A 15,590-nucleotide genomic window follows, 5' to 3' on the forward strand; every position below is an offset into this window, starting at 1 on the left:
AATGCTCACAACTTACAGATGATTTCTGAAGCACTTCATTACATGGAGACAAGTTCTAAATCCTCCACGTCCTCTTCCCTCACCTTGTAGTCTTGAGCTCTGTAGATCACTCCTATTTTACCAGGTCTTTTGGATGGCAGAGTAGTTGAATTTAATTGGGTTAAGGCTCCTTTTGTGCAGGCCAAGGACAGCCTCCCTGACTGCCACCCATACAAACTTTAAATAATTCTAGAAGAATTGTTACTATTAGTAGTGTCTAAAGTCCAAGTCATTAACCCAAAACTAGACATCTTACAGAAATTTTGTATTGTAATATAACTTCATGTATAGCAGTTTCTACCTGAAATAAATGATAAGTTTTTTTATCCACAATTCTGCAATATGATTCATAAAAAGACACATGGGGAAAGATGATGTAATACAACAGCTTCTTCATGGCAAGTTATTCCCTAGCTATCTGAGGTAACTGGAAAATTCAAGGGTGGCCCCTTGGGTGCATACAATTTATCCAACAAGTTTGAGAAGTCTGAGACTTTTCCCCAAGTGGTAGTTGGTTAAACAAGAAATATTGGTGTCTGGAAGAAGGGAAGTCTTATGAAAACAGACTAATTAGATCCAAACTAAAAATTCTACCAACTAGATCTATATTCATTCGATTTAACATTTAGTCTCTACTATGTGCCAAGAACTGTCCTACATGGGGACAATATAGTAGGTTACTCAATGTCAAGTCCCTGATCTCACTGAGTTTATAGCCTGGTATAAAAGGACAGAGCATAAACAGAAATATATGTCAGAAGCGATGAAGCCTAGTCAGGGTAATGTGGAATCCTGGGGTATGATGTTGCTATTTTACACAGGATAGTGAGGGACCTCACTAACAGGACGGTAGTTGACACTGAAGCAGAAACCTGAAGAAATATGGGAGTAAATCATGAAGTTAACTGTGAAAAGAGGATTTCACATGGATGGGCAGTGATTTTAGGCCTCAAGACAGAGAGTGTTTGGAGCTTTAGGAGCAGCAGGCAGACAAGTTTTGTTAGACTAGAGTGATGGAGGGGAATGGGCAGGAAACAAGAGAAGAGCAGGGATCCAAATCTCACTCTCTCACATGCTGATGTGATGCATGTATGCTGACTATTGTTTTGAGTAACAGGGGAGACCACTGGAGGATGTGGAGCACAGAATGACATGATCTGACATATTTTGAAAGGATCATTCTTTTGGGTTGAGAGTACAAGGTAAGGGAGTAAGGGTGGAAATAGATGAGTTAGAAAATAGCTGTAAGACTTCAGGTGAGAAATCTTGCTATCTTATACCAGGATGGTAGCAATGGAAGTGGAAAGCAGTAGTCAGAAGATATATTTAGAAGGAAGGGCCAACAGGATTTGCCTGTGGATTGGATGTGGCATGTGACAGAGGTACAAAGCACATTTCCAAGGTTATTGGCTCCACTGCCTCTAAGAATGGATTTGTGCTTTCCTTTTAAAGAGATGTAAAAGACTGGGAGAAATGGTTTGGTGGTGGTGAGTAAATGGGAAGTAAGAATTAAAAATTGGAAATCTGTTTTGGACATATTACATTCGAGGTGCCTATTATATACATACAAGGGGAGATGTTAAGTAAAGCTATTGGATATCATCCTATATAGAGATTGGACCAGGAGACAAATTTGGAAGTCAGTGTATAAATGGTATTTAAAATCATGATAGAATGAGATCATCTAGGGAGCAGGGGAAAGAGAGAACTGCAAGAACTGATCCTTGACTCTCTCTGAGGTAGAGAACAGTAAGATAAGAAGGACATAGCAAAGGAGAAAGAGAAGGAAAAAGACACTGAGACAGGAAAACTAAGAAGAGTCATGCCACACAAAACAAGTGAAGACAATGTTTCATGGAGGGGAAAGTAATCAGCCATGATAATTGCTACTGATAGGTCAAAAGGGATAAAGATTGACAACTAACTTGGATTCTGTAACATGGATATTACTGGTGACATTGACAGAGTTATTTCAGTGGAGTCCTGAGGATGAAAGACTGACTGGATTCAATCTAAGAGAGAATAGAAAGAGCAGGGGGTGGGGAGTAGAGGTAACAAATTACAATTCTATTGAGGTCTGGGGAGCTGAGAAATAGGTTGCTAAAATGGGATGTAAAGTTATTATAGACTGAATTGTGATCCCCCAAAAATTGCAAGGCAAAGCCCTAATCCTCAACATAACATTATTTGGAAATAGGGCTTTTACAAAGGTAATAAGGTTAAATGGGGGCCTTAATCCAGTAAGGGTGTCCTTATGAGAAGAGGAAGAAATACCAGGAGCACAAAGAACTTGCTTCCTATTTCACCAAGAAAATAAAAAGGATTCAGAAGAGAATTTCCTGAGAGATGGAGCAGAAATTGAAGTCTGAAGAGACAGTATGAAACAATCATCTAGGACAGTGGGACAGTAAATGGACTAAGGAGATGTTGTCAACACACCAGACACTGCTAAGAGCCTATTAAAATTAGTGGTCATCAGTTCAAAGTGGGACTAGTCATCATGCTTTTGCAGTTTTCTGCAGAATCATTCAGAGGGTTAGATGGAAAGCTGGATCCAACCTGGGTTGCAGTTCTGTCAGGCAAGAAGACAAGGGACCACCATATACAAGAGAGATTGTAATGATGATCTATAGAATCTAAGCTGAGAAGGATGAAGGAGAGGACAGGAGGGGGTGAGAAGAACAGCAAGAAGGTGGTAGGATCACTGCATGGTGGATTCAAAGGAGGCAGCAGAATCACTAGAGTCAGGTTCTCATAGAGGTTAAGTGCAAAGAGGGGAGGTTGTGGTTGGAGGATGAGTGAAACTGAGACCGTGCAGAGGGTGCAGGTGGAATCAGGTCTGACTACAAGGCTAAGGTAGGCTAAGTGGAAATGGCTGCAGAACCACAAGGTCTGTGTGTACTGAATTACCCCCAGATTGATGAGAAATAGTACTGGGGTGACAGCAAGCTTGATACTATAAGCAAGAAGAGAGGGAATGATTTGGGGCTCTGTAGATGGCTGAACCATTGAGGAACAGCAAGTTGTATAGTTTGATGGCATGAGCTTCATGGCTGACAGTTTTCAGAAAACAAGTGGGGATAATGGTTCAGAAGAGGATTTTTCAACAGGGGCACTACTGACATTTTGAATTGGATAATTCCTCATTTGGGGAAGCTAACCTAAGCACTGCAGCATCCCTAAGCTGTTCCCACTTGATGTTACTAGCACCTGTCCCAGTAGTGGCCATAAAACTTTCTCTGAGACTATCAGATGTCGTCTGGGGGACAAAGTTCCTCCTAGCTGAGAACCACTCATCTTAAAGCAACAACGACAAACTAAAAGGACCCCTACCTGACCCTTGGGCCAGGGATATCAGCAGTGAGGAGGAGCACATTGCTAACAATCTGAGAGGGTGATGGGCAACAGCATCTTCTGGGAAGATCAGATTTGGTTAAGGAGGCTGATAGAAATGTTTCCAGAAGAGGATGAGACTATAGAGAACATCTTAGTGTTTATGTCAACCTCAAGAAGGAAATACACCCCAGATGATCTGACAGTCATCATCTAATGACTTAGCTTTCTTTGCCTGACCCAATTCACCACTCAAATGAGTCATCCACTACTTAAGGAATCTTACAATGCAGATTTCAATAATTTTATTTAATATATTCTGAGTTTTCTGCTATGGAAGAAACTGAGAGTCCCAGAAGAACACACAAAACATAAACAGAGAAATTCTTGGCAGGGCTGAGGCACCAGTGCTATTTCCTCTCCCCAGAATTCTCTAGCAGCTAATAAGGCACCTTGTAAGAAACAAAGGTTTCAGGTAAGTTTCTAGGTATGTACACACAAGCAAATTACTCTCTAAATATCAAAGTGATGTGAAGGGATGATGGCATCTAGACCACCTGGCATCAACAGAACTGCAATAGATATGTGAGATGTATTTCAACACCCTTGTATTAATTTTCTACTTGTATACTCTAGTATACTCTATTCCAAAGAGCAATCTTTCAGGTTTCAGGGGCAGCAGGTGGACATGGTCCAGAGAGGATAGGAGGGAGACACCTGCCCAAACAGTAAGGATACATTATAATAGTCACAAAATATGTACCAGTGAATCCACTGAAAGTGTGCTAAGAAACAGTGGATAAAATGAAGGGAGGTTTTTATATTCTGAGGGAAATGTCTAAATAACATAGCTCAGGGAAAAATAAAAAGATTATTCTGTATCAAAAAGTAAGGAGCTAAGTTATTCCCCACCCCATGATTTCTAAGTTCCAAGGGCATAGATACTTCCATACCTGCACAAAACAGAAAGAACACGCCAACCTACCTTAAAAAGAAACACAGTCAACCATTCACAAGTACAATCAGCAAGTAACTTACAAATAAGCACTTCAACTGTAACATAAGATAAGGCACTTTGTTTTTAATTCTATCAGTCTCTTCAGAATTAATGGAGCTTTTGGAATCCTCTGGAAATCTGAAGTCAAGCCGTCTGCAGCTTTACCAGGCTGCCAGGAAGCCATCAGAGTGCCACAGTCCTAAGTAGACTCCTCGGGGTGCTCTGCCCACTTGTGTACGTGCATTCAGATTTCTCAGTCAACTTCCCACAGCAAGACCAGTGGGGACGACCAGGGTGGCCTTTGTGCCCATGGCCACAGCCTAGGTACCCACCTGCATAGTACAAAGAGGAGAGGAAAAAACAACCCTGAGAGTGGAGTCCAGATATGGAAATTAAATCTCCTGGCAACATATGGACATTACCTAAGAAAACCCTGATGAGAGGAACCAGCTATCTGACCCTCCATGGTAAGAGGATTCTCAAGACTCATCACAGCAAATCAGCTAAGGTTAATGAAGTTCTCCCAAGTGTTTAAATGCATCAACTGAAGGAAATGAACAAGTTTAGCCTTTAACTGCAAAATGAAAGGATTAGGATTTGGATTTTAATTGTAAAATGAAATAAAAAGAAGGGTAGATTAAAGGAAATGATAAAGGAGGTAAGTGTTGAAGTGGTTATAAGGAAGGGTGCAAAAGCCCATTTTATGGCCCACCATTAGATTAAGGACATGATAGAGCAATTAAAAAAATAATTAGACTTTTCACCTGTGATCTCCTACCACCAAAAAGAGCCAGACCGGGTTTAACTAATCTAATCATCCACTCCCCAATCATTTGGAATTTCTTTAAGTTTTTAAAAGGGGTAAGATGGGTCTACCTTTCTCATGCTGAGCAGCTAGAAAAGGTACAGACTACTACTAGAAAGGGTACAGACTGAAACTGAGAATCCCAGAGAAGCATGGGATTGCAGGATTGGTGAACTGTATCAAAACCAGACAGCTCAGAACTTTCAGTCCGAAATTTCAACTCAGAACACAGAAGTCAGATTAAGTGGATCTTCTGCACACAAACAGGCTGTGCTTCCTAGAAACAAAGCCTCAGTCCAAGCATCCCAACCTAGTGGCTGTATGGCAGTGTGGGGGGCTTCACTTGATCTGTACTGCTGGCACAGTCCCAACAGTAATGGAGTTACCCTTACCTGGCATGGTGCCTCCACAGGCACAGCGTGCAGTCTTCTGGCCTCCACTAGAACAGAAGGTGCAGCAGTGAAACACACCTAGGTGTGGGCGGTGCTTTCTTCTCACGGTCACAGTGAATGGCGAGCCCTTCCATGTTCAGGTCAAGAGCAAAGAACAGCACCTTATGAGTCAACAGGGCATGCTGAGCATCGCTTTGTGCTAAACAGTCTAGCCATGGAGCCCACCCTTGGAGAGACAAGGACAGTAGCAGAGAAACAGGTGGGAGGGCAAGAACTCCGCTCAGCTAGGTGGGGGTAGGCACAAATGCAGTAAATTGGAATCACGGAGCCTGTGCAGCCCTCAGTCATGCTTTCCACTGTGGAAACTGATTGCTTCATAGAACCCCTTGGACACTGAGCAGAACCCCACAGACTCGGATCTGTTCTCAGTGACATCTGAATTAGATGGGGCTTGTTCTGGTAAGATGGCAGAAAAGCAGAAGCCCATACCCTCCCTAATCAGGTTAAGCTTGTTCTTACGGAATTCTGCCTCCCTGTGTGAAATCAAAGTGTGTAGACCACTTGATACATTAGTCATCTCAATTTGTGCTTTTATGTGACTTTTGGTTTTCAGGATTCTTAGTCTTAATTATTAAGTAATCTTAGGGGTAATTTGTAGAAATTTGCAACCAAAGGCTAGGAAGACATCCTGTGGTCCTCTCCTCACATACTGGGTGGCCTACCCTCTTTCTTCCTACTCCTCTATCCTGGACACAACACATCTGTTTGCCCACCTACTTACCCTGGGACTGTGAAGATATAATGGAAGGGAGAAAGGTTAAATGCATCTGGCTAATAATTTTCAAATTAGTAACTCTCCCAACACCCCCACTCTCTTCAAGGATAGCTTTCATTTTCTAATTTCTATCCTATGTTAAACAAAACAAAAAAGTTTAATGAGTGTTACAATTTGTCTTTCCATATGTGAGAACCCCATAGTCTGAGACAGCACAAAATAAAAAGCCCAGCATCTTAGAAGCCTTCACAATAGTATATTCCCCCTCATTTTAAAGGAGAACCATGAACTGAAACCTCTTAACTGGGAGCCAAAACCAACCTTTACTTCTTTTAAGTTGATTATCCCAGGTATTTTGTCACAGTGACAGAAAGCTCACACACAATTCATTAAAACAAACAAAAAAACAACAACTAAGCATCAAAAAAATAGGCTCAAATTCTGATTTTGCTACAGAGCTACTGTATAGTGTGGCAAGTTTAGTCTCAGTCTAATTGAACAATGATCCTTGTACTTGTGTGATTTTGAAAAGAAAAACAGAATGAATGTACAAAAACACCTTTCCTGACATACTGTGATTAGGTAAACAATAAATGACTATTGAATGAGTCTGCCTAGTACACAGGCCACAAGCCTAAGGGAGGGTGACACTGCATAGTGTTCTGTTATTTCCAACAATGTTGTTTTCTGGTTGATAGAAAACTTTGACTACTCTAATGTTAGTAGATGTCATCAGAGAAAATCAGCTGGACATGTATTACCCAATTTTAAAAACTTCAAAAACCAGAAAGTATCATACTTATTTGTGGAAGTAGTATAGTAACCATGGTAACAGATAAGCATATATGTAAAAACAGAGTAGAGAATTACATGAGCAGATGGTAAGGCAGATGGACAACTGGTCAGTTGAGAGGAGGGGGTATAACCCTGCCAATTATGTCCCAGTAAGTCCATGTCTGGTCAGTTTGAACGAAGCTGGAAAATACTGAGCTAGAAGGTGCATTCCTTGAAGGTGCATGCTTCTCTGCTGATAGATTTCCCCTGTGTTTGGGGCATCTTCCCCAAAAAACTGACTAGGAAAATGATAAAATACAAGCAGAAATGCCAGGAGGCAAAATAGGGATAGATAAAGCGTTCTTATGCTCACTAGCATCCTCTAGTAAGAATAAGAGTGGTAAAATCTAGGCTTTTTCTACAGTGAGGAAAAGGCAAAAAAAAAAAAAAAAAAAAAAGAGAATCTTATTCAATCTTGATGTAGCTGATCCTATGAGATATGTCTCCAGAACCCAAGATGACAGAACCAGGCAGGGCAGGGTCAAAGGAGCAAGGGGCAGCATGTGCTAGGGTCTTACTTACCTGTACATGCTGCTTTTTGATGCAGACCCACACAGTGTAGAGTCCAGGTTCCTTGGGGGTGTAGGAAACGTAGTATGTTCCATCCTTGTTATCTTGGACCATTGTCCTGACTGGACTGAATGGAGACAAAAATTAGAAAATCCACTCCCTCTCACAAACCTGTTTCAGTTGCCTACCATTTTAGTATGTAAACTCTTATACCATTCCACTCAATATTAAATTGTCCCCCAAAGAGGAGGCTTCTTCCACTTGTCTCAGAAATTAATTTTCCAACAGAGAATAAGCAGCATAAATCCTACTTCAGTCCTTTCTCCATAATCTAATTCCAGAGAAATATAAATATGCTCCTGGCACAATTTAGTAGAAAAGGTAGGTTAAATTTTAGGAAGGGTAAAATTCAGTCCAATCTAGAAAAATGTTCAGTCTCTTCCAAAGCTGGGAAGAAGGTAATCGAAGGGACAGATTTATCTTTGAGAGAGGATTGGATATAGGAATACAATCCACAAAAGAAAACACATTTGGCCCAACTGGTTATAACACATTTTTTCATAAAGATAAGATGGACTACTACAGTTACATCTCCCAAAACTCAAAAGACCTCATGTTTCCAGTTTCTTCCTGCTTATTACCTATGACATCTAACTGCACAACACAAACCTGTCTTTCTTATCTTTAGGAAGAACTGCAACATGGACATTGTCTCCTCCCCTGCCCATGCTCTCTCCTGCTGCATCCTTACAAAGTACGGTGAAAGAGGTTGTCTGTTTCTCTCGAGCTCTGTGGAGATCTGCAAAAAATAACACTCAGTGCTCACCTTAAAGGTAAACTGCAGTGACCACATCCCCAGATCAGATATCATCTCACTTTTTCTTTTCAGAACACAAAGGTTGTGTTTCCTGCTTATTGTAACACCATGCTCTTTTTCTTTTCTCTTTCCTTTCAGCCTTCCAGAGTATATATCTTGGGAATTCTTCCTGGGAGGTTGGCTCTTGGGTTGCACAGGATCCTGAACTTTATTTTCACCCTTAAGGAAGCTTTGAAAATCTCAGAATTGACCTAGGTATTTGGAGAAGGAAATCTCAAGATCTATGAGAAGCTAGTAACTGCAAAACCACACTCTGCAAGCTCTGGATCCTATTGGAATAGGCAGAGGATACAGACAACCAAGTCAGACCCTCCATGTAGTGAGATCCTCTGCAACTCAGCAACTTGTGCCAAGCTGGGGTGGGGGTGGGGGGTATCCAGAAGCTACAGCCTCCAGCCCAGCATCCAGATGAACCAGGTCTCCTAGCCCAGGCTTCATGACTAATAGGAGGTCTATGGAGAGGCTCATGAAGGGTCTAAACATCTCCCCAAAGCATATGCCCTAGTTTCATAGGTGTTTCTGAGGGAATAGATCATTCTTAAAGGTATCTGTGACTTCCAAAGTTATGAATTCCTTGCCAGAGTCAGGATGACTCTTGAATACAATTTTCCCATCAGAACTGATCTATAAAATACATATTTGACTAATATGCTTCCTTTAGGAATACAATACAGGTCAAAAGAAACCATTTCTTCCTCTGCTGAATGAAACACCTATCATATTCTTTTAAATGCCAATGATATAAGGCTTATGTGAATCAAGAATGGGTGTGGAAGAAAGGAAAACATAATGTCGTTTTCCTCATTTCTAACCTCCTGCAGAACTTGATGCAGGCAGCCGAGGCCTGCCACACTCTGAGCAGGAAAACCTCACCCTGCCCTTGTCATTGCTCTTATCTCCTGTGGGCACTATCCTGGTTCTGGCTCTGATGGGAACAAAGAATGATCCCTGAATTCTTGGTAGTTACTACTTTTCTGAAGTGGAAAAGGGCAAAGTCTTACACTTGTATTAAATATCAATTGCACTCTGACCAGAACAAATCAGAAAAGGGCAAGACAGCAGATCACTTTATCTCTTTTCCAGCTGAACAAGTCACAGTTCTTTAAACACCATGTCCCTGTCCACTCTCAATGCCCATGGCAAATGCCTTCCTACCTTCTCCTTGAAGGACACATTTGGCTGGATCCACCTCTTTGGTATTAATGGCCCCATATACTTCGTAGCCATGGCACTGGCCTGCTTTCTCCTGAGGAGAGAAGCTTATTTTATCGTTTACTCCAGGTCGGATGCTATATTCAACTTTGTTCAGTTTCCTGAGCCGTTCTACTACCACCCCCTTGGTGATGAGGATCTCCAAGTCCGAGCCGCTGGTCAGCAAGTGCTCAGTGAACTCCACTCCAGTCCGCATGTCTGCCAGCAGCTGTTCCAGCTGTGCTTTCTGTAGCTGCAGGGAGTTTTCCTTCTGGACCCGTATGTCTTCCAGTTGTTTCAGCAGTTTGTCCTGGTGCTCCTCGATGGCCTTGATGTAGCCCTCAGAGAACTTCCGCACATCGGCTGCCACTGCTTCCACTCGCTCCTGGAGAGTACTGTTCATCTTTTTGATCTGAGCCAGGGCTTCCTCCAGGGCCTCCACACGGGGCTGGGTGCCTCTGAGGAGCTCCCGCACGGAGTCCCCATGCTTGTGGATGACATTGCTGGTGAAGTCGTAGGGGTGCTCCCGGTGTTCCCCCACCACACAATCCCGGCACACAGGCCGGTCACAGAGTTCACAAAACAGTCTCAGCTCCTCTGCAGGGTGAGCAGGACACAGGATGGGCTTTCCAATCCGACTGTAACCTTTCAGATCTTTGAGGTCCACCATAGTATGATAAGTTGTTTTCTTCTGCCGCCTGGGAACAAACCGGTAGAAATGGGATATTAAGGAATGACTCCAAGGTGGGAGACAGTTTGGCAGAAGTTTTAAGAGCACAGGCTCTGAAAAAGAAATCTGAGTTCCATGCCTTGCTCTAACCCCTAACAGTATGATCCTCTCTGAATCATTATTTGCACAGCAGGACCAATACCTTCCTAAAATGGCTATTATTTCATAACAAAATAGGAGTGCTCTTGGGCTTTGGCTTGGAACATTTCTCTGCAAAAGGTTATAAGGCCAAGAAGACATCCTAAAACTTTCCCCAGTAATTTGGTGAATCTGGACAAAGTCACAGCCTGCTTCTACAGGAAGCTAGAGCTGAACATGATGAAAACCAGCACCAAGCTACATAAACTGCCAAATGGCATAGCAATTAAAAAGCCAGCTAGCTGGGCAAGGTGGTGCACACCTACAATTCAGGCAACTTGGGAGGCTGAAGCAGGAGGATCCAAGCAACATGGGCCTAGACAACTGAGCAAGACCTTGTTTCAAAATAAAAAATAAAAAGGTCAGTAGTAGAAAAAAAAAAAAAAAAAAAAAAAGAAAGAAAGAAAGAAAAAGAAAAAGAAAAAAGCAACTAGCTGGCCCTGACAAAAAGTTGTATCTGGTTTTCATCTAAAGTATTTCCTTTGACCAATACCTATATCACCCACATCAGTAGACTAGAATTTCCTTTAAGAGTCATCAACATTATTAAAAAGTGAAATCAATGGTCAGAAAAATCAAAGCTCTCTTTTAATTCCCCTTTTCTGTAGCCCTCCAGAGATTCAGGGAAATCCCTAAGAAACCCCAGTGACTGCTCAGATTTCCCCTATTAGCATTATATTAACTTGAAGCTTAAGTGCCTATCCTGGCATCAGAAGAGCAACTGCACAGAAATAGGGTCAGCTGTTTAGCTGGCAGCAATACAGTCATAGGGATTATCACATAATTACCAGTTAAAAATAGAAAGAGTGAAGACTACTAACTTGTTCTGTTGGTAAGGTCAGAAAACAAATGGAAGTCGGAACTTAAAAACTACTTTACACTAATCCTAAAAGCTTGGTCATTTTATATTTGGATGTCCTTAGAGTGGAGTGGGATAGAGTACCAAGGGAAAATGAATGATCCATCTGACAAACTGTTCATCAAATGTGATAGAAGACATAATCAGCACTCCAAATAATATCTACCATTCCACCACTCCAAGTTACATCCTTACTCCATGGCGTAAGGCAAAGGCTGAGCTGAGGTCCAGACGATCAGCGCCTATCCTGGGAAGATGGCATTAATAAAAAGAACACAGAACAGTCAGAAGATATGGGTTTAAGTCTTGATTCTGTTACTTATTTACTTACCAGATGTGAGACCCTGGCAAATTCCTTCAATTAATAAATGGGGATGAAAATAGTGCCTGCCTTTCTGTAACAGTTGCAATGATCATATGAGATCAAAGGTAGAATCTATGCTGTTATACTCATCCTACTCTTTCTTCAGCACCGACTACACTTATGCACTACACAAATGACTGATGAAGAAAAGAAACTGAATGTGCTTTGTAAATTGAAAAAGACAATGCAAACCTTCATATTATTACAAGTATTTTTCTAGGCCAATGGGGCTAACTACTATTTTAGAGTGTTTGCTATTGCATTGTGTATTGGTTTTTGATCTTTAATGGCATTTGAGAAAGTTTTCCTTTTTAACTACCCACGAAAGATTTCTTTCCTTTTTTTTTGGGGGGGGGGGGGAGTAACCAGGGATTGAACCTAGGGGCACTTAACCATTGAGCCATGCCCCATCCCTTTTTTTGTATTTTATTTAGAGACAGGGCCTCACTGAGTTGCTTAAGATCTCACTAAGCTGCTAAGGTTGGCTTTGAACACAATCCTCCTGCCTCAGCCTCCCCAGCCACTAGGATTACAAGGGTGTGCCAATGTGCCCAGCCAAGATTTCTGTCTTAACACCACTTTGTACTCCACTCTTAAGTCATACCAGGTGGGGTATCCCATTTTTACCTATGAGCCTGGCAGCAGAAGTGGCAGAGATTGGCTTTGCAGGTCTGACACCTCTTCTCCACTTCCCTGTCGCTGCATAGGTCACACACCAGTCCCTGGCCTTCCCCTCGAAGATTCTCCAGCATGACATCATTCATTGCCAGGTGGTCTATGGTTAAAGCCTTCACTCCACCCGCGGGCAGGTCCACTTGTGCATCACATACCGGACAGAGGATGCCGATCTGTGGCTGCTGACTTCGTGGCTTGAGTTCCTGGAATATTGACCCCTCAGAGCTTGTGTCAGAGTCTCCCCCTCGCATGTCCACTATTGAGAAGGGTTCCAGCTGTTCCAGACACATGGTGCAAACCGTGTGCAAACAAGGCAAGAGCCTGGGAGCTTTGAAAAGTCCCATGCACGAAGGGCAGTGAGTCTTGCCTGAGTTCCCAGGTGCAGTCCCATCGGGGAGTTTGTGCACAAAGCCCACAAGTGGCTTCCTGTTTTCTGACATATTCCCAAGGTTTGTGCCCAGTATCAGAAAAGATCCCGGACAGTTCTATAATAGTGTGGCTGATCAAACCCACCCAACGAGAAAGTTCCCAGAACTTGAACAGAGACCATGGGGACTCTCCTGCTGGCAAATAAATGAGCAAACGGGAGGTACAGGGCACCTCCAAGAAAACATCCACAAATCTACTCAGGATTTGTGGTTGGGCCCCCTCCTTTCCATGGCATCCCATGCCAGACACACCCACAGCCACTGGTTTCCCAATTCCTCCCCTGTTGCACTTCTAGGTCTAGGTCTCGATGCCACCTCCTAGACCCCTGTATCTCACTCCCTCCATGGCCACTCGCCCCCAGCAGCCCGCCCCACTGGTCCCGCCCCAACACGCGACAAGCGCCACCCCCGCCGCCGCGCAATGAGGTAGAAGATCCTGGCTCCTTTCCTCTGCGAGGGCGTGTGGCGGGTGAGGGAGCTGTGAGTCCACACCAGCTCCTGGGTGACCACCTCCCCGCGCTTTGGCCCAGGATACCCGAAAGCTAGTGCCGGACCTCGCACCAATCCCAGTCGGTGTCGACTCCGGGAACTCCAATCACCGCCTGAGAGGGGCGGACCTTACCATTCTGGGCTCAGCCGCCATCCAGATCGACACCACCATCATCCAATAAAATTTGGCATTTCCACAGTCCCCGCCCCCCCTCCCTCAGTTCACTGGTGGGGAACAAGTCGGGGGCAGGGTGAGGAGAAGATCAAGGCTAGGACTGAGCGGCATAGTGTAGCCAGCGTCACCATTTTACGAGCACTATCCCTTTATCCAGTGGCGGCCAGAGAGGACTCAGGGACACTTGAGAAGTGCTGATGTGCGGCAGGGTCGGCCTCCTTTTTGCTTTCGGGTGGGTCCCCAGAACGCAGACTGAGCTCTCCCATTGGTGGGCGACGCTGTCAGTTGGCCCCAGGAGCTCAACTCGGAGCTTGCTGGGAGTTGTAGGCGGCGTTTTCTGGCTCGGGAGGCCTGGGGCGCGGTGCTGGACGTTCTTCTCATAGGGTGTGAGCCAGCGAGTTTCCTAAACTTTAGTCCCGAAATCCCTAAGGCCCAGCGTGAGGGTTATAAGAACTCCAGCGGTTCTCTAGCTTCTGCACTTTTCGGGGATGAGGGCACCTCAGACTGGTTCTGGGAACCAATTAGGAGGGCCACTGACCAATTACAGTGGAGGTCTTGATTTGGGGGATTCATTCGACCTGCCCCTGAGAGCCCTACTTTGATTCCTGTTGCATGAGAAGCCTTTGTTTCGCCCGGTTCGGGGAAAGCGCGTAGATGGCAAATGGTGTTAAATATTTATCACCTGAAAAGCTACCAGCAAAGCAAGTTTGACTTGATCTTTTTCCCCCCGGTGCTGGGAACCAAACCCTTGGTCTCTCACATGCTGGGCAAGTGCTTTGCCACTGAGCTACATTGACCAATCCTGGCTGCTTTTTTTTTTTTTTAAATCAGTCAATCCTGACTGGTCACAATGGGACAGTGGAAGTTGTCAGTAAGAGACAAGCCCTTTGGGGATTCACCACCTAATAAGGAAGATGGACACACTTGGCACCTTTAGCTTTATACTTATCTCTGATAAGTGTTCTTACTAAGAATCCTGATTTAGTCATATGGGGGCTTCTCTACAGCTAGGATCTGGAAACTTTATCTCCCTAATTCCTTACCCTCTGTCTTCATTATCTCCAGTCACTTAAGCTTGTCTAATATGCCTGCCTGTCTCACTTACTTTGTTGATGATCTTATTTACCTGATTTGGACCCATGGACAGCTGTTTTATTGACCTCTTCATTATGCTGTAGATTTCATACTCTAGGCATTGTGCCTGGAGTATGAACTTTAACAGAAAAGTTTCCAAAATGTGAAAACTATAAAACTGAAGGAAAAAAAAACAAAAACAAAAAACAAAAAGAAACATCTGGCTATTTCTAAAATATAACATGTCAGGTCTGGAATGTAGCTCACCTGAAGAGTGCTTGCCTCCTATGTGTGGAGGCCATCTTCCATCCCCAGCACTGCAAAAAAAAGAGCAGGGGGAGCAGATATCTTGTATGGTTTGGCCTCCATTGTGAGGATCCTGAGACCTGGTTCTAACTGCAGCAAAAGGAAAAAATAACGTGTCAGTGAGTCAAATGCCATTTAATATAATATTTACATGTAATTTTCAATGGATTCATGCCTCTTGAAATAGTTCTTACCTGGGTTTCTTCAGCCTCTTGTCTTCCAACCTTACCCTGACTCAGAATCTGCTTTCTCCACTCCAGTATGCTGGAATTAAGTCACAAAAACTGTGTGGACTTGTATTTGCTATATAGAGTTGCTCTAAACTTCTGCTCTAAACCCTCTGATGCTTGGTTATACTTTGTTTCATTTCTTATTCATGCTGTATCACATTTCCTATGGCAGGTGTTCCAAATTTCTCTTGTTTAAGAAGTGCTTTATCATTTACATGTGCGTTCTCTCATTTAATCTTCTAATGACTTTGTGAGGAAACTGAGTCTCAAACATAACATATCTGGGATTTAAACACAGTCATATGATGTCATGTCTAAGATTCTACCCCAGCCACCTCTACTCTTTCCTTTCTCAGCTCTTAGGCAACA

General features: G+C 43.3%; 1 protein-coding gene across 1 annotated transcript; it reads right to left on the reverse strand.

The window, feature by feature from the left end:
• Positions 1 to 2,974: 2,974 nt before the first annotated feature.
• Positions 2,975 to 13,534, reverse strand: TRIM45 (tripartite motif containing 45). The gene is made up of 6 exons (XM_079112320.1): positions 12,472 to 13,534; positions 9,718 to 10,451; positions 8,355 to 8,484; positions 7,698 to 7,812; positions 5,567 to 5,693; positions 2,975 to 4,701 (listed from the first exon to the last, which is right to left on the reverse strand). The coding sequence occupies exons 1-6, from the start codon at positions 12,957 to 12,959 to the stop codon at positions 4,553 to 4,555; spliced, it is 1,743 nt and encodes a 580-aa protein (XP_078968446.1). The 5' UTR covers positions 12,960 to 13,534; the 3' UTR covers positions 2,975 to 4,552.
• Positions 13,535 to 15,590: the final 2,056 nt, after the last annotated feature.

This window comes from Sciurus vulgaris (assembly GCF_902686455.1).
Source record: "Sciurus vulgaris genome assembly, chromosome: 1".
NCBI lineage: Eukaryota > Metazoa > Chordata > Mammalia > Rodentia > Sciuridae > Sciurus > Sciurus vulgaris.

Bases quoted from the DNA above. Each gene is read 5' to 3' on its own strand.
- TRIM45 (XM_079112320.1), bottom strand. From the start codon at position 12,959: ATGTCAGAAAACAGGAAGCCACTTGTGGGCTTTGTGCACAAACTCCCC. The intron at 10,452-12,471 runs GTAAAAATGGGA...GTTTGTTCCCAG, and splicing joins TTCTGCTGCCAGGCTCATAG to GCGGCAGAAGAAAACAACTT. The intron at 4,702-5,566 runs GTAAGGGTAACT...TGTACTATGCAG, and splicing joins CTGTGGAGGCACCATGCCAG to GTGGGTACCTAGGCTGTGGC.